This window comes from Salvia miltiorrhiza, chromosome 6, assembly GCF_028751815.1.
Source record: "Salvia miltiorrhiza cultivar Shanhuang (shh) chromosome 6, IMPLAD_Smil_shh, whole genome shotgun sequence".
Lineage (NCBI taxonomy): Eukaryota > Viridiplantae > Streptophyta > Magnoliopsida > Lamiales > Lamiaceae > Salvia > Salvia miltiorrhiza.
The window spans coordinates 10,747,409-10,768,838 of NC_080392.1; the positions used below are offsets into that span (position 1 = coordinate 10,747,409).

General features: G+C 35.4%; 3 protein-coding genes across 3 annotated transcripts; 2 read left to right on the top strand and 1 right to left on the bottom strand.

The window, feature by feature from the left end:
- Positions 1-1,627: 1,627 nt before the first annotated feature.
- Positions 1,628-5,809, top strand: LOC130988600 (CDPK-related protein kinase-like). The gene is made up of 11 exons (XM_057912483.1): positions 1,628-2,488; positions 2,819-2,949; positions 3,081-3,122; positions 3,270-3,378; positions 3,544-3,622; positions 3,718-4,014; positions 4,105-4,217; positions 4,797-4,904; positions 4,974-5,036; positions 5,122-5,289; positions 5,363-5,809. Exons 1-11 carry the CDS (start codon positions 1,928-1,930, stop codon positions 5,501-5,503), a joined length of 1,812 nt encoding a protein of 603 aa, XP_057768466.1. The 5' UTR covers positions 1,628-1,927; the 3' UTR covers positions 5,504-5,809.
- A 133-nt stretch (positions 5,810-5,942) lies between these two features.
- LOC130988601 (uncharacterized) lies at positions 5,943-7,284 on the top strand. Its single transcript, XM_057912484.1, has 3 exons — positions 5,943-6,570; positions 6,654-6,884; positions 6,992-7,284. The coding sequence occupies exons 1-3, from the start codon at positions 6,385-6,387 to the stop codon at positions 7,136-7,138; spliced, it is 564 nt and encodes a 187-aa protein (XP_057768467.1). The 5' UTR covers positions 5,943-6,384; the 3' UTR covers positions 7,139-7,284.
- A 3,513-nt stretch (positions 7,285-10,797) lies between these two features.
- LOC130988602 (uncharacterized) lies at positions 10,798-11,808 on the bottom strand. The gene is made up of 3 exons (XM_057912485.1): positions 11,566-11,808; positions 11,218-11,493; positions 10,798-11,123 (listed from the first exon to the last, which is right to left on the bottom strand). The coding sequence occupies exons 1-3, from the start codon at positions 11,645-11,647 to the stop codon at positions 11,044-11,046; spliced, it is 438 nt and encodes a 145-aa protein (XP_057768468.1). The 5' UTR covers positions 11,648-11,808; the 3' UTR covers positions 10,798-11,043.
- Positions 11,809-21,430: the final 9,622 nt, after the last annotated feature.

Below are 21,430 nucleotides of genomic sequence, written 5' to 3' on the forward strand. Positions count from 1 at the left end.
CAAAAAAAAGAGGAGAAATAGGACTCTTTTTCGTGGACGGAGGGAGTATTTCTTTTCGGCACGGAGATTAAGAAATGTGTATAAAGTAGATAAAGTGGGTTGGTGGAAATTATTTAAATATTAAGTATAGAGAGAGAGTGTATTGCCAAAAAAATGAAATATGACATTTCGTTTGGGACAGTCCAAAAAGAAAAACAGGACATTTCTTTTGGGACAGAGGGAGTACCACTTTTGGCGTGCCGTTTGTGTACAACAACATCAAAGTTTTCAATTTTAATTTAGATTTCACTTCCCCTCAAAAAAAAAAAAACACTTTCTTTTTGGTTTTATTTTCCGTAAGAGATTGATTATCAATGATATGTATTAATCATTTCTTAAGTTGCGAATTTAGTTAATAGTCTGTGATTGGGATGAATTATCTAATAATTTCGTATACTACTAATATAAGACAACCTTAATGAGAATTTACTCTCCGTGAGACCGTATTAACACGTCAAGTTTAATTTATACTATGTGCATGTGGTAGTTGTTTCACAAATAAGTGTATGTTGCCGTGTTTGTACCTTATTCATAGATTCTAGCATGCTTATTTGCAAAATGGAATTTATAACATTTCCAGCCAATCATTATTATTGCAACTTGATTAAAAATTACCCATAATGAAAAAAAAGAGATTCTTTTATATTTTATAATTAAACAAACTCTTATATGTTAATAATTATTCTATATAAATATTTTTAATAACAAGATTCCTTTATATACATATACTCTTGATGTATTTTAGATAGGTTCGATATATAAATATCGATGGATGTAATGCCTTGAACTTATGAGAGTGGGGTTTCGTAGTACTATGAGCCTATGATAACACAACAAGCTCCATTAGTAACCTGTTCCGACTATATTTATTTTTGCATTGTTGAAATAATTAATTTTTATTTACCAATTATAAGACTCGATATTTTAAGCATTTACAAATTATAATCTTATTTTACCAATACATGGCAATCGATTACAATTTAACATTCTACGAGTTGATTGAAATAAAAATTTGGGGAAACCCTCTTAGTTGCAAGTCAAAATAAAGTAAAATACTATTGTATTTCCTAGTCATGCACGTATGTTGGTATAATACTAACACAAGATCAAATGAAACTTTTTTTAATAAATAGGAAGAAAAAAAAAAAAACTTAATGCTACCCTTCTACATTTCGGTACATCAAGATTAGTAGTTTGAAGCTTATGTAAGAGTTCAAGAAACTAGTCTAAATTCTCACTATTTATTTATTTAAGATTGAACTAATCCTTTTTGGGGTTGCAAAGTATAGCAGACGAAAATACGCAGTAAAAAACAAAAAGAAATATCTTGACAATCAAAAGAAAACAAATCAGACAACTTAATCAAGAAATTCCTTCGTCACCCATCCCAAAATATTAATTAAAAAAATTCACTTGTTTCCAAAGAGAAAAAAGAAAACAAATTCTTTTTCTCACTTGTTAATCAAGAATCAACCCCACCATATCACGCCACGTGGATCTCAACTGTACACCCTGGACCACACTGCCCTACATTCATTATCTTTAATTATATTTCCTCATTTTCTTCTTCTTCTTTTTTTATTTAAACCGAAAATCGAATTCCTTTTTTCAAATTTTGAGTTTTAATTTTTCCTTTTAATTCCAAAGCACCCATCGTCGTTTACTTTTTATCACCTTCTCCGCAGATCCCTCTCTCTCACTTCCTTCTCTCACTTTCTTCTTTCGCAGAGATTCAAAGCTGAAATCCCTTTATAAAAATGTGTTCAAATCTTTGAAATTAGTGAGTTTCTCGTGCTTCCTTTTTTGTATTGAAGCAAGGTTTTGAGCTGCTGCGGAGCAATAAAAGAGAAAAAAAAAAGTAGAGAGTTTGAAAGTGTAATAAACGGAAATGGGAGTTTGCACTTCTAAACCTAAACCATCTCAAGAGCTCAATTGCCATTCATCAGATGAAATCAGCGGTAATTATGCTTCGGGGCAGAATAACGAAGAGCAGCCAGTTCCAGGCGAGAATGCGAGGAGTTCTGGAAACTTCGAGAAGAAAGCTGAAGCAGGAAAAAAGTCTCCGTTCTTCCCCTTCTACAGCCCGAGTCCAGCTCATTACCTGTTCTCCAAGAAGTCGCCGGCGAGATCTCCGGCGCCCGGTAGCGGGACGCCAAGGAGGTTTTTCAAGAGGCCGTTTCCGCCGCCGTCTCCGGCGAAGCATATCAAGGCGGTGCTGGCGCGGCGGCACGGCTCCGTGAAGCCGAATGAGGCGGCGATACCGGAGGGGAAGGAGGTGGAAGGGGCCGGTTTGGACAAAAGCTTCGGCTTTTCGAAGAATTTTTACAGCAAATATGAGGTTGGGGAAGAAGTTGGGCGAGGGCATTTTGGGTATACTTGTAAGGCCAAGTTCAAGAAGGGGGAGCTCAAGGGCCAGGAGGTTGCTGTTAAGGTCATACCTAAAGCCAAGGTGAGGGACCTTTCTCTCTCTCTTCATTTCTGGCGATCTGATGTTTTTATTCTTGATGGAGATCTGTTCTATTCAGAAAGAAGTTTAGCGTCTCCAAGAATGAGATTTCATTCGATTAGGTTATGTTTTGGGAAGATCGTTGAAAAACTTAATCTGAATATTGAATAGGGGGTCTGGAAATGGCTAATCTTTTCGTTAGTTTTATGCAGATGAAAGATAAATGTCCAGATCTTGCTTGCCGTTCAAACTGTCGGAGACTTTTATGATAGTGTTATTGATCTTTTTTCCGATGTGTTTTTGTCTGATTATGGTCGCTGTTTGTGTTACTAGATGACAACTGCTATAGCTATTGAAGATGTAAGGAAGGAAGTGAAGATATTGAGAGCTTTGACAGGCCACACCAATCTCATCCAATTTTATGATGCTTATGAAGATCATGACAATGTTTATGTAGTCATGGAGTAAGTTATGCATTGCTTGCCTTTTTGTTCTTGAATTGTTCTCTTATGATCCAACTCCTTTTTTGCTTATAATCTGTACAAATTGGCATGATCTTGAGTTTCTAACCATTGATTCTGACTTCATTTCACAGACTATGCGAAGGAGGCGAACTTTTAGACAAAATACTTTCGAGGTATATCAGTTTGGGTTTTTTCGGTATGATTTTGTTTTCTTGTGTTTTGAGAGGGTGATAACCTGTATCTTTCGATATTTTAAGCTTGAATAGTCACGTGAGATGCATAACTAATCTATAATAGGTTATGTTTCCTAATGTGTTCAGGGGTGGCAAGTATACAGAAGACGATGCGAAATTAGTGATGATACAAATACTGAATGTTGTTTCGTTCTGCCATCTCCAGGGTGTGGTACATCGGGATCTTAAACCTGAGGTAGGAGCTTCTACGGCGTGTCTTGAGTTACAAATGGTTTATTAGAAGCCTAAGTCACCTTGTCTTGTGTTAGTTAAAGCACGAATATAGCGTGTCAAGAAACAGTTTGATTTGCTGATATTATTTATAGTATTATTATTTAACTGTTGCATGCCTCTTGATCAGAATTTCTTGTTTACATCCAAAGAAGAAGACTCAACATTGAAGGCCATTGATTTTGGATTATCAGATTTTGTGAAACCAGGTTTGTCGGATTTGTTATCTTAAGTTGGCCAAGAAATTTTTGGTGGAAGTATACAATTGACACGGTTAGATTGATATCATCTCATTTCTTTGTAGATGAAAGGCTTAATGATATCGTTGGCAGTGCGTATTACGTAGCACCTGAAGTTTTACATAGGGCATACAGTACTGAGGCCGATGTTTGGAGCATTGGCGTGATAGCATATATATTATTATGCGGGAGCCGGCCGTTTTGGGCTAGAACTGAATCTGGCATCTTTCGTGCTGTTGTTAAAGCTGAACCAACTTATGAGGAACAACCTTGGCCAACTCTGTCCTCCGAGGCAAAAGATTTTGTCAAACGTTTGCTTAATAAGGATCCGAGGAAACGAATGAGTGCAGCTCAAGCCATGTGTGAGTGTCCATAGCTACTAAGGCTTTACCAGACCTCTGATAACGGCACCAAAATAAACTGATTACTAATATACATGTTGTCTGCTTCAGGTCATCCATGGCTCAGAAATACCAGTGATATAAAGGCACCATTGGATATATTAATATTTAAGCTCATGAAAGCGTACATGCGATCATCGCCCCTAAGAAAAGCTGCATTACGGGTGGGTAAAGTGTATATTCCTTTGATTGCTTTTCCTCGCCTCTTTCACTGAAGATAATTCGAATGTATTTCTGCTTAAAGTTGAATATTCTGTGGTGATGTGATGTCTTCTGTATAAGTAGATCATTTCTCCACTTGAAAGATCATATATATGCCCTTTGGTTTTGACAATTAAGAAATAGCATAGTTTAAGTGGTTTTACTCTATGACGGTTTTGCATCATTGTATGGCTGTGTTGCAATCTCTCACACCGGACATGACAATGATATTAATAAAGCAAAAGCTTGTGTCGGTGCATCCACTGCAATTAGGGTTTCCCTAGTTAGTAGTTATGGTTTTATTGGAAGAGAATGTATAACGGCAATGGCCTTCTCTACTGATATAGGTTGGTACTCTATTGAAGTAAAATGCATGCGAAAGTTAAAACTTGGCCCATTAATCTGCATTTTGGCATCTCATAAGGCTTGCTGTGATAACTATACCATGTTGCTTGACTATCTGATTTGCTACCCGGTTGTTTTAAACTTCTAATAGGCTGGTTTTACTTTCTTGTCGTAATTCCATTAATCGATTTCTGCAGGCTTTATCAAAAACACTGACAGCGGACGAACTTTTCTACCTGAGGGAGCAGTTTGCGCTGCTGGAGCCAAACAAAAACGGCACCATATGTTTAGATAATATCAAAACGGTTGGTATAGTCTTCTTACTATTGTTTGTTTGATTCAAAATTTGGTCTCACCATGTGTTATTCGGCCAGGCCTTGAAGAAAAACGCAACAGATGCCATGAACGAATCCCGCATTTTCGATTTTCTTGCCTCGGTGAGCTTCAGTTCATCAAATGTGTCATGAGTTATCAATAAACTACAACTTGCCATAACTGTTTGGTCTTGTGTATGTACAACAGCTGAATGCACTTCAATATAGAAGAATGGATTTCGAAGAATTCTGTGCTGCTGCTTTAAGTGTGTATCAGTTAGAAGCTCTCGATAGATGGGAGCAACACGCTCGTTGCGCCTATGAGCTATTCGACAAGGATGGCAACAGGACAATCATGATCGAGGAACTAGCTTCGGTAAGAAATACTCCTTATTTAGTTTGAAGAAATAAGGTTGGATGAAAACATGAAAGTGATTTTTGTTTTTCAGGAACTGGGCCTTAGCCCTTCAGTTCCTGTTCATGCTGTTCTTCATGACTGGATCAGACACACTGATGGGAAGCTCAGTTTCCTCGGTTTTGTTAAGTTGTTGCACGGCGTCTCCACCCGGGCTCTCGCCAAACCTCATTAGAACCCTATTCAGCTTGTTTTTCATCGTCGTCTATAGATCAAGATTCCGGTTTCTGAAGATGAGATACAGGATTAAGGATTTCATGGAATTCAACAAAAGCACTTCTGCAGCCAATGTAAAGCCCATAGTTAATTTTGTCCCCTTTTTTTTTTTTTTTTTTTTTTAATTTTGATTGCAGCTGAGAGCATTTCTCAGCAGGTTTAAGTGGACATTCATACCCCTCTCTTCTGACATACGACGCTGACATAACCTTCCTTGTATCTTCCACTCTATCTAATCTATTCATTCTCCTTTTCTTCTTTATAATTTCCAGCATTTAATTGCCAGCACAGATGTATACTAGGAGTACTATTTAATGGGCAATTAATGTGAAACATAAACCTATTTTATAGAATTGGTCATGCGTGGAGTTAGTTGAAATGTCCTGCTTCGCAATTAAATTTAAGTTGTCGTTGGGGCCTATACTGAAAGTGGGGATGTCAATCGGGCCAATTCTTCGAGTTTCTCGCGCATTTTTTATCGACTTATCAATCAAGTTATAATGCTATTCGGATTAAAATTATTGAGTTAAAAGTTTTTACCTTAATCTTCTCAATTAATGGCCTATTCGGACTAATCTATGTACTTTGGATTGAATTGACATCTCTAATCAAAGTTCAGAAGAGATATAGTATGAAATTATTAGGAATCCACCTTTCCCCTTCATCCTAACTTCAAAAGTCCTCCCAAACGCGCCCTTCCTTCCCAATCACCCTCATAATATTAGGAATCCCACTTTGATTTGGACTAGGAATTAATCGAACAAAACTATTAATATAGCGACGTGGATGATTAATTCTAATTATTTGGATTGGCATTAAATTAATTTAGTAGTTTGAAAGATGAAAATTGTGGAGCAATGGTTGAAAGCATGGTTGGATAAGCCGTTTTACGCAGCAGAAAAGTGCACAAGGCATACCAAGCATTACAACACCGTCTTCTGCGTCACGTGTTTGGGAGACCCCTTTTGCGAGTATTGCTGGAAAGACTCCAACCTACACAACCACGATCATCATCAAATTCTGCACGTAATTATTAATCTCTTCAAATCCTATTTCCCATATATTCAACTAAAGTAAAAATAATGCAATTTTATTAATTGAATTTGTAGGTTCGGCGCGCTTCAGAGAGGACATCTGTTGAAGTGGAAGACATAAAGAAGTTTCTTGACATATCAAAAATTCAAGTGTATTGTATCAATAAAAAAAGCATTGTCTTCCTCAAGCCGCATGAAGAAGGAGCCCCCGACGCCTCTCAAAAACCCTATTGCCACACGTGTCATAGAAGACTCATAAAATCATATCAATTCAAGGAATACAAATTTTGTTCTATTGCGTGTAAGGTAATCAAATTTCTTCATAAGATTCATTATTTCTTAATCGATTAAGAGATGAACAAATTTATTCAATTTAATTAGGGTGTTTAATATATATATATATTTTTTGTAAGGTTGGAATCAACAAACTTGACATGAAGATAGAGCAACAACCATCGCCGCCGCTAAGTATGATGATTAATAATGATCAACGGCGTCACTTCATCTCACAGCGCAAGAGAAGTAGAAAAGGAATCCCACATAGGGCACCACTTCAATGATAAACATTGTGATAGAATTTATAAATTCACTTTATAAAATAGAACTCTACTATGTATATAGAATTTTGATGATGTGGATTCAGTAATTAATATTACTCCACTATTTTTTTTGAAGTTAATATTACTCTCCACTATTAATATGTCTATATATCTACATGCACGACATTTAATGTTCTATTTATGGAGTATTATTATTTCAACTAGGATTATATATCCCAAATATTGAATATGTAAGCATTATAAAATAGCCAATAAAATGATGTAATGGAAGAGAAAACTGTTATAAATATTATTATTGCTAAAAGTACTATTTCTTCTCCATCACTTATGTGAAAATTAAAGCAATATGCATATTATTTAAAAGGACAATAAATCTTATTGATTACGTATGGACAAAAAAGTTTAAATGTGAATCGTAAAAGAAGTATTACAATTTGTCACAAGAGGCAAGAACCACCTTATCTCTCCATTCACCAAAATCCACCTCTTATATCTCCAATTAAGTGAGGACCCGGTGGCCAGTGGGCTAAGCCACCTGGTTATTTTTAATAATATTATATCATTATATGGAACCCTTTCTTCTATTTTCAAGTAGTTAAAATCGACTAATTTGATAACTAATTAGTTAAGTTAAATTAACTATAAATAAGTAAATATAAAGAGGATGGGGATGGAAGCACCAAGACCACCTATACTATACACAACAACCAGGTACCACAAAAAATTGTAAATCGGGACAGTTGAAGCTGTGTTGTAAAACACCTTAAAATTCTTCAATATCAAGTTGAAATTGGATTAAATGCACTAAGTGTTTAGAGTGATAATTTAAAAAGTTTTGCAATACTGAATTTCAATTAAAAATTTTAAATTCTAACTAAAAATCAACAAATCTACAATATGTTATTGAAGGGTGTAGAAATGTGGACAGAACAACGACGTGAATGTAGGAACCGAGGCAAGAGTTAGACTCTTTCTCCGTAAGACAAAATTGCCCCGCACAGTACACACGGTTCGATGGCAAATGTCCCCAAGATACAACGGTTTTAATGAGTACGAGACCTTATACTAGGAACTCGAACTTCCAGCGAACTACAGAATACTCGGGACTTGCACGTGCACGTAAAAAGCGCCCATTGCGACGTGCACGTGCTCGGCCTCGGAAGGTGTCGTAGGAATTTGAGTTTTAGCCTTAAAAGGCTAAGTCAAAACCCACTTGGGTGCACCATATGGTCCACCATAGAGAAGCACACTTGATTGTTCCTTTATGGTGGAGAGCACTTTATAAATAGCTTTCAACTTCCTTATTTTTCCAATGTGGGATGACACTCCACATTTCCATTTTCAATGGCTATCTTTTGGCATTTAATTACTCATTCAATTCTTAATAGATTTGAACAAGTAAATATACCAAATTAATCTACTCAAAATGTAGATTCCAAATATGCCATTTAATTCCATTAATTACAAAGTAATTATGGACTAATTAAGCCATTTATTCCAACACAATATATATATTAAAAAGATAATTTCATAATTATATTTGTCCTTTTTCAATTTATATTATCAAGTTATGATTTAAGTTGATTATGCAAAGCCAAATGTTTGGTTTAAAGATTAACGAAAGGAAGAAATTCAAGTGTTGAAAGCAACAAGGGTATCCTTGAGTTAGTCAAATTTCGTTTGAAGTCTGAGATTTCACCTCAAACAATTCTCTATTATAGCAAGTTATTCCTTAATCAATGGAGCATCATGAAAAGAAGACTTGATCTTCTCGAGCTCAACTCTCCTTCAACTGATGATAAAGAGTCGAATGGGGTCCTCAAGATCTTATCGTGGAGTCTGCCCCAAATCTTCTCAATCAAGTCTAACATTTGCTTGCTCATCAAAACTTACTTCATCATTAGTGCCCAAGACCTCATCCAATACCTACAACAAGATATATTAATTACAAGATGAAATGATAAGAGGAAAATTGTTGGATTGCAAAATGTAAATTCATATGCAAATTGGGATTAAACTTTGGCACCAACAACTTTGAACTTGGTCTTGCTTGAAAATTTACTTTATTTGCCAATCGCCAATATCTGCATCACAATATAGATGAACTCAGATATTGCGCAATACACTTTGTGAGTAATTAAATATGTGAATTCAAATTATTAAATTAAAAAAAAAAAATAGCCCAAGTTTTCTCTTGGGCATATGGACCATTTAATATTGAAACTTGAAAGCATGAAAGACCCTAAGCATTTATGAATAATGGGCCTGATAAGCCCAAGAAGACCCGAACTCCTAGGCTATTTATTTAAGAGATGGTAATTAGAGCTATCAAAATGACCCAATTAAATTTTGAAGGATTGGGTTGGAACATGATTTTTTTTTTTGGTTGAATTATGGGATGGATCAGAGACAATTTATGCAATGGGACATATTAAATTTTTTGGACCTTACTTAGATGATGTTTGGCTAAGCTTATTTTAAAAAAATTATAAATTCTTAGAGCTTATAAGATGTTTTAATTTATAAGATGTAGTTTCATAAAAGCTTATAAGTTGTAAAAGTATTTGGATAGTTAAGCTTATAAGTTAGAAAGTGAATTTTTGTTTAGACAATGAAATTAGAATGATATTTAGTTAAATTAATTTATAAAAAGAGTGTTTTTTTTTAGATTCATAAAAAGAGTGTTGCTTCTAAGATAACGAGAAAATAAGTTATTGTAGATGGGTGAGGATGCGAGTCCAACAATTTGGACTTGTATTTGAAAGATTGGAGAATTATATGGAGTAGTGGAGCCACCAACACAAAAGAAAAACAAGAGGAAGATTTATGTTTTTGAAGCATTTCATGAAAAAGCTAAGTTAGACTCCTACGTCGAGTAAGTATAATCAGAGTTAGGGATGTTAATTGGGTCAATCCATCGGATTTCGGGTCAACCTTATCGGGTTACGAGTTATTCGGGTGTGAGTTAATCGGATTGAAAAAAAAATTCAAATTAGAAACTTTTAACACTAACCCTAAATGTTCGGGTTTCGGGCTTAGCCCATCGGGTTAGTCGAGTTCAAAATTTATTTTTTAAAAATTAACTAATATATTTCTCTTGACAATATTATATTTGTATAAATAAATATACGCATAAATAAGTAAAATTTCAACATCGACTTGCATAATAAAGATATAAAGATGCAACATTTGGGCAGCGTCATGTATGAGATACTAGTTGATTTGATTTATTTACTGGTTGGGGGTCTACCTAACCCCTCACCCTTGGGTGTTTTATCTTTTTTAATATATATATATATATATTAAATAAGTATCATTTTTTATTTTTTATATCTAAATAGTTTATGTTAAATATTGTATTAAAAATACAGAGAAGTGAAATGATGAGACTTTATAATATTTTATTATTTTTTAATTTTTAAACGTAAATATTTCATGTTAAGTATTCGGGTTAGTCGTGCCGACCCTATCGGGTGCCGGGCTATTCAGTTGCAGGCTAGTTGGGTTGTAATTTTTATCAGGTTGAAAATTTTCAACCCTAACCCTCTCGAATTAACGGATTAATTGAATCAGCCCACGGATTTCAGGCTGGATTGACATCCCTAATCAGAGTTGATATCCTCTCTTATTATGGATGTCATGTAAAATGGCTCAAAGGGTTTTGTATCAAATTGTTCATGTCACCTAGAAGGGAATTAACCAACTCATACACCACACATTACAACTCCAAACTAGAGAAACAGAGCAGCCCCAGATGTTGGAGGTGTGGCTGTAACTATGCATTTCTTATGAAATGAACACAATATTTGAAAATAATTGAAATAATTAATGGCTCCAGAAAATTGTAAAGAGGAATGCCCATACCAAAAAAGAAAAAAAAAGTGGAACAGGTTTTTCTTCTGTCATCAATATCTCATTTCATCACGTTGAAATGCAAAGAAGATGAAGGAGGTGCTAAAAGCAACGCCGACCAATATGGGCATTCCTGTCACATTCAAACCATAAAAACTTGTCTTACAAATTTGAGCAATAAACTCAAGAAAAGAAAATAAATTAAAAATAATTGGAAGAATATATACCATATTTTGTGAGTTGAGAAGGTGGGTTGTCCAACACCAGAAACATGGAGCTAACAACAAGCCCACTCCCAAATTTCTCTCTTACAACTCTTTCTCTCATATCCAAACGCCAAAACCCATGAATCAAATCTTCTGCCCCAACCTTGATAAACAAGAAAATGCCAAGACATAATCCAAATTTGGCCAATTTTCTGATTCTTGATGAATTGGGTTCAGACCATTTCAGCACATTGACAAGACAAGCAGATGCGTATAATGGGATCCAAAAATACCAATCTAAAATCAAACAAAACTTGGGATTAACATAAATAAGTAAACCTCCATTTTTCATAATAAAGAAAAGGGTACCTGGATCGTTGAATTGGAAACACACGGATAGACCAAAAAGAGAAGCCATCAACAGACAACAAAATCCATTTAATGAAACCATTTCAAGTTGTGATGGCTTCTATCTCCTTGTTAAATTGAGTAAGGAAACGAAATGAATTTTCTTCATCTTTTGGTGGTTGACTTCTCACTTTAGAAAGATCAGCTGCAGATTATTTTATTCAATTTATTTTTGGTAATACTATATATTTTATTATTAGCCAACAATACAGATTTTCACACACTGCAGTGTCCGGACACTGCATGAAAAACCGATTTTTTTAAGGTTTTTTGATTGAGCCGATTTTTTGCTAATTTATGGTTTTACTAAAATATCATTTCCTTAAATTTCTCAACTACTTTTAATCTTTTCCTAAACATATTTTATTTACATTTTTATTTTCTGTAAATTTCGTTTTTTTTTTTGCCATTTTTTTTTCAAAAAATATTTTTTATTTTTAAATTGTTTTTTTATTTTTTTATCATTTTTTATTTTTCTTTTAAAATATTCTTTCCTTAAATTTCTCAACTACTTTTAATCTTTTCCTAAATATATTTTATTTTACCTAAATTTCGTTTTTTTTTGCCATTTTTTTTAAAAAATATTTTTTATTTTTAAATTGTTTTTTTTATTTTTCTTTTAAAATATTATTTCCTTAAATTTCTCAACTACTTTTAAAATTTATATTTTAGTTGTTTTAAGAGTAAATTTTTATTTTTTTCCAAAATTATGTTTTATTAATTTGTTTCCGGATTTTTTTTATTATTATTTATTTTTTTCCGAAATTAATATTTTAGTTGTTTTAAGAGTAAATTATTTTTTTTTCCAAAATTATGTTTTATTAATTTGTTTCCAGATATTTTTATTATTATTATTTATTTTTCGAATTTTTTTTTGAAATTTTTTTTTCCGAAATTAATATTTTAGTTGTTTTAAGAGTAAATTATTATTTTTTTTTCAAAAATTACGTTTTATTAATTTGTTTCCAAATATTTAGGGATTCTCTTAAAAATAATCATAGATTTGTTTCCAGATATTTTTATTATTATTAATATTTATTTTTCGAAATTACATTTTTTTTCGATTTTTTTTTTTGAAATTAATATTTTAGTTGTGTTAAGAGTAAATTGTTTTTTTTTTTGCAAAATTATGTTTTATTAATTTGTTTCCACGTATTTAGAGATTATACTAAAATAATCCTAGTACTACTGGTGCCTTATCGTTCTATAATATTTACTTTCCTTATCAAAAAAAAATTTTAGAGATTTTCATTCTCCAAAGATTAATCCTATATTTGATTCCAGTAATTTAGATATTCTCCTAAAATAATCCTAGATTTATTTCCACATATAATTTATTTTGCGAATGTTATGTTAATTTTTTTATTTTTACTAATTTAGAGATTCCTTTCAAAATAATTCTAGATTTGTTTTCATTTATATATTTTATTCGAATATTTTTTAAAAAATAACATATTGAAGATGATTGTTTTAAAAAAACGAAATACAATAACAAAAAAATAAAATTGGAAGAAGTTTTAAAAAAAAAAACGAAATAAAAGCAAAAGTTGCGAAATTTATGTTAATTATTTTTATTATTACTAATTTTAAAGACTCCCTTCAAAATAATCCTATATTTGTTTTCATTTATATATTGTTTTCGATTTTTTAAAAAAAAGAACATATGGAAGATTATTTTTTAAAAAAAAGAACATTTGGAAGAAGATTTAAAAAAAAAAAACCGAAATAAAAAGAAAAGTGTGTTTGCGGGATTTTAACCTGAGACCTCAATAATATGTGAGTAATACTTTGTCACCTTGTCCGGTAGTGACAAACGCATTAGTTATGCGTTAGAAATAAACATAAAATGAATCATATTATGGGGCATCGATTGAAAAATTAAATAATACTTAGATTAAATATATTATAATAGTTGGAATAATAGTTGCGGCGTCTCTCTTGAATCCCGTTGTTGCATCATCAACACCGGAAGCAACACGAGCGAGAAACTCGAAGTCGACATTGGCCATTCCATGTCTCTCGAATAATGCCACGAACATAAACCAAAAGTGATGCCGTTTCGTAGCGACAAACATGTTGAGCCTTTCATCGTAATACCACTCCAACCCAATCACCTCGTCTACGTAATACTCCACACGTGCCATGATGGCAACATGCTCCTGATACGTGTTCATGAATTTGTAAAGCTTGCGTACAATCTCGAGGGCATCAAACGTTGGGAAAGCATCTTGAGTAGACAGAATGGCTCGCATGCATGCATGCGAGTCGGACAAATTGTGCGTAGTCCGATGACCCAAAAGAATCGCCAACATTGTCGCCTCTTCGGAAAATTGCCACGGTTTCAGACCATCATACTCTTCGTATGAGAATTCTCCAATTTTTATCACCATTTTTCTAGGTGCCAACAACTCGGATGGGGTAGCCATGATGAGGGATAGAGAGAAAGAGAGACAACGAGAGAAAGAGAGAGGCTGAGATAGCAAGAGAGACCTCGAGAGAAAGAGAGGAGAAAGAGAGCAGAACGAGAGTGCTCGAGAGAAAAAGAGGAGACTGTGACGGACTCTAATAATTTACTTCTATGTATTTATAGCTAAATAAATAATTCCAAAATCTCAATGACCTAGGTTTAAAAAGAAGTGGCCGAGATTTTCGTTGATTTAGGTTTCATGAGGGACGAAATCTCAACAATATGTTGTGAAGATTTTAATTTGGATAAACATAATCCCACAAAAATTGAAGGATCATGAAAATCTTGAAAAAATATATATGAGTATTTTTAAGAGAATCCCTAAATATCTGGAAACAAATTAATAATAGAGTGGATTTTTAAAATGTCCACTAAGATAAAAAAATTTAAAAAATGTCCACTGTTACCAAAATACCCTTCACATTAAAAATTAAAAAAATGTCCACTTTACATCACCCCTTTAAAAAATCCCGCAATTCACAACCCGTGTGAATTCACAACCAAAATTTTTTTGTTGTGAATTTACACTAGTTGTGAATTGAGAGTTCACAACCAGTCGAATTCACAACCAGAATTTTTTGTTTGTGAATTCACAACTAGTCGAATTCACAACCAAAATTTAATTCACAATCAGTCGAATTCACAACCAAAATTTAATTCACAACTAGAATTTTTTGGTTGTGAATTCACACCAAACGAATTCACAACCAAAATTTAATTCACAACCATATTTATGTTGGTTGTGAATTCACAATCAGTCAAATTCACAACCTGAATTTAATTCACAACTAGAATTTATTTTGGTTGTGAATTCAAGTAGTTGTGAATTTGAGTTTTTAAAGTTTGAATTCACAATTAAAACTGTAATTTATTTTGATTGTGAATTCGAGTTTTAGTTGTGAATTAATAATCTGGTTGTGAATTCAAGAATATTAAGTTGTGAATTCATAGATGTGGTCGTGAATTCAAAAACATTAAGCTTCTGTGAATTCATAAATTTGGTTGTGAATTTAAGAACATTAAAAAAATAATTATACAGCTCAATCAACAATCAAAATACAACAAAATATTATTCGAATCAATTCAATCTACAATTAAAATACAACAATTCCTTTGAATCAACAATCTCAACATTCAATCTCGGAATCAACAATCTCAACAGATCTTAGAATGAAAATCATTCACAGACGTATTAGATCTAAACTTTTTTTCAAGGAAGCAAAACAAAAATCCCCAAAATTACTCAGATATGGAATTAGGGTTTTTTTTTACTGGGAAAATGCGCCGCCTCTGAGCGCGCTGCACTGCGCCTTTCCTCTCGCCGCCGAGACCACTTCCCGGCGGCCTCTGCCAGACGCCAAACACTGTCCTCATCAACACCGCCTCCGTTCTGTACTGTGAAAGAGGAGGAGGAGAAGAAGCCGAAGGAGCGCCGCCCCTACCTGACGTCGGAGATGGCGGAGGCGACGAGACCGGGGCAGAGACGACGAGGCCTGGGCGGCGGCGCTTCGCGGCGGGGGGTGAAGCAGAAGATGGCAGAGGCGACAAGGTCGGGGGCGGCGGCGCTTCGCGGCAGGGGGCGAAGCAGGAGATGGTGGAGGCGACGAGGCCGAGGCGGCGACGCTTCGGATTTCAAGCCCCAAGCCGCCTGGAACCCTAGATCTACCACGCCTGGAAGTCTAGAACCCTAGATCTACAACATCCCCCCACAACCACTGCCGGATTTGAACCAGCAACCTAAGGATTAAGGCGGCGGCGGAGATGAAGGCGGTGGAGATAGACGGCGGCGGCGATGGAGATGAAGATAGTCTGGAACCCTAGATCTACCACTCCACGCCGCAGGCGATGAGGCAGGGGCGGCGGTGGACGACGTAGAGGAGGTCGGCGGCGTGCGGGCCTCACGGAGGAGGAAGGTGGTGGCACGGACGGCGGTGGAGGAGGAGGTGAGGAGCTCCGGGCACATGGGGAAGATGCGGCGGAGGTCGGCGACGGTGATGCGTGGAGAAAGAGAGAGGAGAAAGATGCGTGGAGGGAGAGAGAAGAGAATGAGAGAGAGAAAGAGAGAGTACATGTATTTAAGAGAGGGTATTTCTGTCTTTTCAACTACAAAGTGGATAGTTTTTATCATTTTTATCTTAGTGGACATTTTTTATCTTTACAATATGAAAGTGGCCAGTTTTATATATTTGCTCTTAATAAAACATAATTTTGGAAAAAAATAAAAATTTACTCTTAAAACAACTAAAATATTAATTTCAAAAAAAATATAAATTTTAAAACCTTAAAAAAACCGGTTTTTCATGCAGTGTCCGGACACTGCAGTGTCTGAAAATCACTACTCTATTAGCCAAATAGCCCCCTCAGTATTTATGTCAATTTTGTAAGGATAAATCTTCGTTGTTGTCCCATCCTTTTCGATTATTTCTAATAATGTCTGAACTTTTAAATAATTACACAATACACTATTCGTTCAGTTAAAAGTGGCTTAATTTTTCGACACAAAAATTGTAACAACCCGCTCTTTTATTATATTTAAATCCAGGAATACGATAATTATTATTTCATCTTTCAGTAAATCAAACCCAGTAATTATTTATGATTTAAATTCAGCTTATGACACTGGATTATATTCAATTAAGCAGGATTATTATTTTATTACAAGTCAGTAGTTTCGCGTAAATAAAATCGCAATGAAAATTATTGAGTAAGCCAATAATTATTTATTTCAGATTCATAACTGACTTAGTTAAGTCATGTTATTTATTAATCACAATAGAATTATTTTTCTATTATTAATTCTTGAGTCGTGAATTTATTCCGGCTTGTGAAGAATTAAATCTACGATATTAATTTAGATATTATTCCGTATATTAAATCTAGCACGCCATGCTCCCTCAGCCACTCTATTCTCACCCGTGCTTAGTTTTTATTTCACTCTTACGTAGTCAACAAAATTGCTGCAAGCAAAATCTCAAGTATTCAACAGACAAATCTAATTTGTCAAACAGCAAATTTAATCTCATTAATTCTTCAACCAAAATCTCAGTTTTCAACAGCAAATCTCATTTTTTCAAAGATACAGATACAGCCGCAGCAAATCTTATTTGTTCAGGCGCAGCCGATTTTCACTCACAAAAATTCCACATTCATAAATTTCATTGTCGCAGCAATTCGCCTATAAATTAACTCAAACGAATCAGTTTTAAAACCACAACCTTCAATTGCTAATTCTAAAATACAGAGTGTTCGTTTTGAGTTCCAAACTTCAGCAGAACAAGGTATATATTAATCTCAAAGTTCTTCAACTTCATTCCTTATACAAGTGTTTATGTTCAATAGAATTCATTAGCAAGCAATATATCATTTTACAGTTTACAGTATTTGCATACGCATCAAACCTTTGCAAGAAATCAGAAATAGAACCTCTATATAACTAAAATAAGAATACAGAAAACCAAGTTTTCATTCCAAAATCAAGTCTTTATACAAAGTTGAGTTTTCTGAAAACTAATTCTAATATACGAACCTATCGAGTGATAAAATGAGAGGGAAGACGGTGGAAAGTCGAAGCCCTGCTGTCCATGGCGACGGCGGCACCAGGAGAGGCGGCTGCCGGATTCTTGCTGCCAACGGCAGCGGCTGACGGCGGCGCTCCTCCAGCAAGCTGCTGGCCGTCGATCGCAGGCCAGCCAGCGGCGACTCCGGGCGAGCAGCAGCAGCTCCAGGCGACGACAGCTCGACTCCCGGCGAAGCAGCAGCGGACTCCAGCGGCTCACTCCAGCGGCTCCCAGTCGACGGTGCTCGCCGGAATCCAGTTGCAGCGGCGGTGGATTCCTCGGCTGAATACAGATCGAGAGAGAACCGAAGGGAGCGTTTGATTTAGGAGAGATTAGAGCGAGATTGAGGAAGAGAGAAGGAGGCGCCGGACCTCGGCGCGATAGAGGCTGATTCGCCGGATTTCGGAGCTCTGCAACTCCAGGCCGCGACTCCGGGAACAACAGCAGACGGCGGCTTATCGCCGCTGCTTCCCGGCGAAGCTTCCGCAGCGGCGGAGCTTTGTGAGAGAGAGAGGAAGGTTGAGGGGAGAGAGAGGCGGCTGGTGACTGATGAGAGAAGGGAGGAGGACGAACGGCTACTCGCCGGAACCATTGGCGGTGGAACTCGTGAGGAGATGGCTGGATCGAGCGAGAGAGAGAGAGAGAGAGATGATGTTGAGCAGCGTTTGTGTTGTGAGGAAGAGAGAGATGCAGCGTTTTTCTTCTTTAAAGAGAGGGTTTCTGTTTTAATAATTGAGAGAGAGAGAATGTTAAGCTTTAATAAAGATAGAGAGAAAGAGACGTGAGAGATAGGCGTGATTTGTGATAGAAAATAGAGAGGGACCGAGATTGAGGGAGAGGGATCGAGATGTTGAATTTTGTTGGGCCAATCCTTGGCTAAAGCTTATTTTTATTGTTTTGGGCTTTCTTTTGGGCTCCCATTATTTATTTAATAGGCTTCAAATTTATATTACTTGGGCTCCTACGATTTAATTGATTAAGTCCAATGAAATTTATTTATTTAACCCAATAAGAATTATTATTTTAGGCCTCTTTATTAATCCTAATTATTTTAATTAGTGATTAATATTAAAATTTACTAATTATTTTTAAGGGTGATGATGGGCTCACTTATTGGGCTTCATGATTTTATTATCTTGGGCCTCATTTGTTGGGCTCTAGAATTTAATTGATGTTGGGCCTAATGTTATTTATGCATTGAGTTTCGAATTTGTTCATTTGGGCTCGAATTAAATTCCTTTTGGGCCTAGTTTATTTTATTGGGCCGGAGATTAATTCAATTGGGCTTTGCTTATTTTATTTCCATTGGGCTAATATATATATTGTTTGGACTCTATTATTTTTATAAATGGGCTCTTATTATTTATTTTGATTGGGCTTCTATTAATTGTTAATAATGAATTTATTATTTTTATTAATTGAACTCCTACTATTTTAATTGGTTAAGTTCAATGAAATTTATTAGTTAAGCCCAATGAGATTTATTAATTTAGGCCCCATTATTTTAATCCTAATTATTTTAATTAGTGATAAAATTTTTAAGACTTACTAATCATTAATTAGTAAGTAAATTAGATTATTTTAAGATGAGTAGATTATTAAAGATTAATAATCCGACCTCATAAGACGAGCTTTAATTCCTTAAATAGGATTAACATCTCATAATTTAATTAAAGGAATATGAGTCATGCATAATCATTTCACGCATCCTCATTTATTGAGATTTTTCGAGAATTAGAATCTTATTTTATTTTCTCGAATTAAAGGTCAAGCACCAGAGTTAGAGCTAAACCGTGAGTCTGCTATTCAGGTGGGCTTTCTACGTATAAACTAAAATTATAGATTAGAATTGTTAAGACTTTATGCTTATGAATTTAAATGATATTGTCAATGCCTAAATGCTTTATGTTTTATTATTAATTGCCTATCTGATGTTAATCGAATTCGGATTCTGGATGGGACCGCAAATCCCTTCGGAATTAGTGTACACCTTGTGATCGTGAGTCATCTAGCGGGTTGGCCGATCATAGTGTCCGTAGAGGGAGGCCTCCCTCTCGGCACGAGTTACTGATATGGTGATTAATGATATAAAATACCTGCGCGGGTTATTGATGAAAGAAATGATATTATGTTTGGTAAATACGAGTCTTTAAAGGAAAACCCTCGTATATTACTACTATTGAAAGACTTGACAATAAAATATTATGCATGTATGTAAATTTCGGCAAGTGTCCACTAAGTACTTTTGTACTTAGCCCTGCATGTATTTTTAAATGTGCAGGTTGAGCTGTGATCGAGGATGTAGTGTGCAAGCGGAGCTTTTGTCGATCTAGGATGATTACCTCAGAGTAGAGTATATGTCTTCATACATATACTCAAATTGTTATTCCGCTGCGAACACTGATTATGTTAAGATATTATGTCATTTGTCAAACAATATGTATTATTTAATAATGTACTAAAACCATTGAGTACCCCGTTTTGGGATAATATTATGTACGGTCCCCTTGTGGCCTTCGTTGATATCTAGATATTTCGATTGAATTCTTTATACAAGTCGAGTCATCAAGAAGCTAAACATGCCCCTTTTCTAATCCCGCTCCTAATTCCCCTCCCCTAGTCGCGGTTTCCCCGAAATTGCTATCCTTAGCAAGTGCGGTCGTGACAGAATGGTATCAGAGCATTTCTTTTGCTCTGAGTACTACTCATTCCTTCTAAGTTGAGTCTAGATTAAGTAAGTAAATACACTTTGAACTAGTTGACAAAAGCTTGGCACTACATCTCGTCACGCTCAACGGAGGTTATGGTAAGTACTTTCAAGTTTTAATTAAGTTAATTTCTTGAAATGTATGAAGCATGAATAAGTATGACTATGGTATGAATCACAAGAACTTAGAACTGTTAAGTTATATATGCTCACTCTCACGACGGAACATAGAAGAGAACTTAGGGAGATGCCTTAACTTTTTCTTCATGTTACGATGACATCGACAATGATGGTCGAAATAGAGAAAGAAGAATCACACGAAGGGTCGCATGATGAAACCACGAGCATGAAGATTGAGCAGCGTAACGAACGCCAATAGTACGTTGATGGCATGGGCATAGCTTAAATATTCGAGTGTTTTTCTACGATGAGATCTCGAATTAGCTTGGCCTTTTGAACTTATTTTGTTGAAATTTTTAGTGCTCGTTACTAGATTTAAGAAAATATCATCATCACATAACAAGCCCTAAGTCCGGTAAACAACGACACTAGAACTATATGATAGACGAATTGGTAATCTGTGATTAAGTATTAAGAACCTGTATGGCTTGTGTAAATGCTAGATTTAGATGATGAGGTGTTTTTGCACGTTATGGTTATTGAACCGAACTTGTTTTCCGATTTTAGATATTTAGAACCTTATCGCCTTAAGTTACTTGTCGTGTGCTACCTTTGACGATAGAACTTCCTTTGTTAGATGGCGAGGACTGTTTTCACCCGACGACGACCACTGCCCCCATGGGCTAGTCCAGAGGAGGTCGAGCGGTCCTACCGCACCTATGCTCCATGTCACGGGGATAACCTCGGACAGTTCCTCGCAGGTTTTCACAGACACTGGGTCGAGGCGAGTGCACATGGAGTATCAGGGTATGACGGTATCCAGAGGTTGATCTTACTGTTACCTTCCGAGTGGCAGGGATGGGCTAGGCAGATCTCTGCCCACTACATCTTTCGCCGAGAAGATTACCACGACCTCATGGGAGACTTCCCTAGCTTTATTGCGGAGCTTCAGATCTGTTTCACTTTGTGGGGCCG

Coding starts and splice junctions, on each gene's coding strand:
- LOC130988600 (XM_057912483.1), top strand. CDS start 1,928: ATGGGAGTTTGCACTTCTAAACCTAAACCATCTCAAGAGCTCAATTGC. Junction 3,379..3,543: donor ATCGGGATCTTAAACCTGAG/GTAGGAGCTTCT, acceptor CCTCTTGATCAG/AATTTCTTGTTTACATCCAA. Junction 4,015..4,104: donor GAGTGCAGCTCAAGCCATGT/GTGAGTGTCCAT, acceptor TGTCTGCTTCAG/GTCATCCATGGCTCAGAAAT.
- LOC130988602 (XM_057912485.1), bottom strand. CDS start 11,647: ATGGTTTCATTAAATGGATTTTGTTGTCTGTTGATGGCTTCTCTTTTT. Junction 11,494..11,565: donor TTTCCAATTCAACGATCCAG/GTACCCTTTTCT, acceptor GTTTGATTTTAG/ATTGGTATTTTTGGATCCCA. Junction 11,124..11,217: donor TTCTCAACTCACAAAATATG/GTATATATTCTT, acceptor TGAATGTGACAG/GAATGCCCATATTGGTCGGC.
- LOC130988601 (XM_057912484.1), top strand. CDS start 6,385: ATGAAAATTGTGGAGCAATGGTTGAAAGCATGGTTGGATAAGCCGTTT. Junction 6,571..6,653: donor ATCATCATCAAATTCTGCAC/GTAATTATTAAT, acceptor TTGAATTTGTAG/GTTCGGCGCGCTTCAGAGAG. Junction 6,885..6,991: donor TTTGTTCTATTGCGTGTAAG/GTAATCAAATTT, acceptor ATTTTTTGTAAG/GTTGGAATCAACAAACTTGA.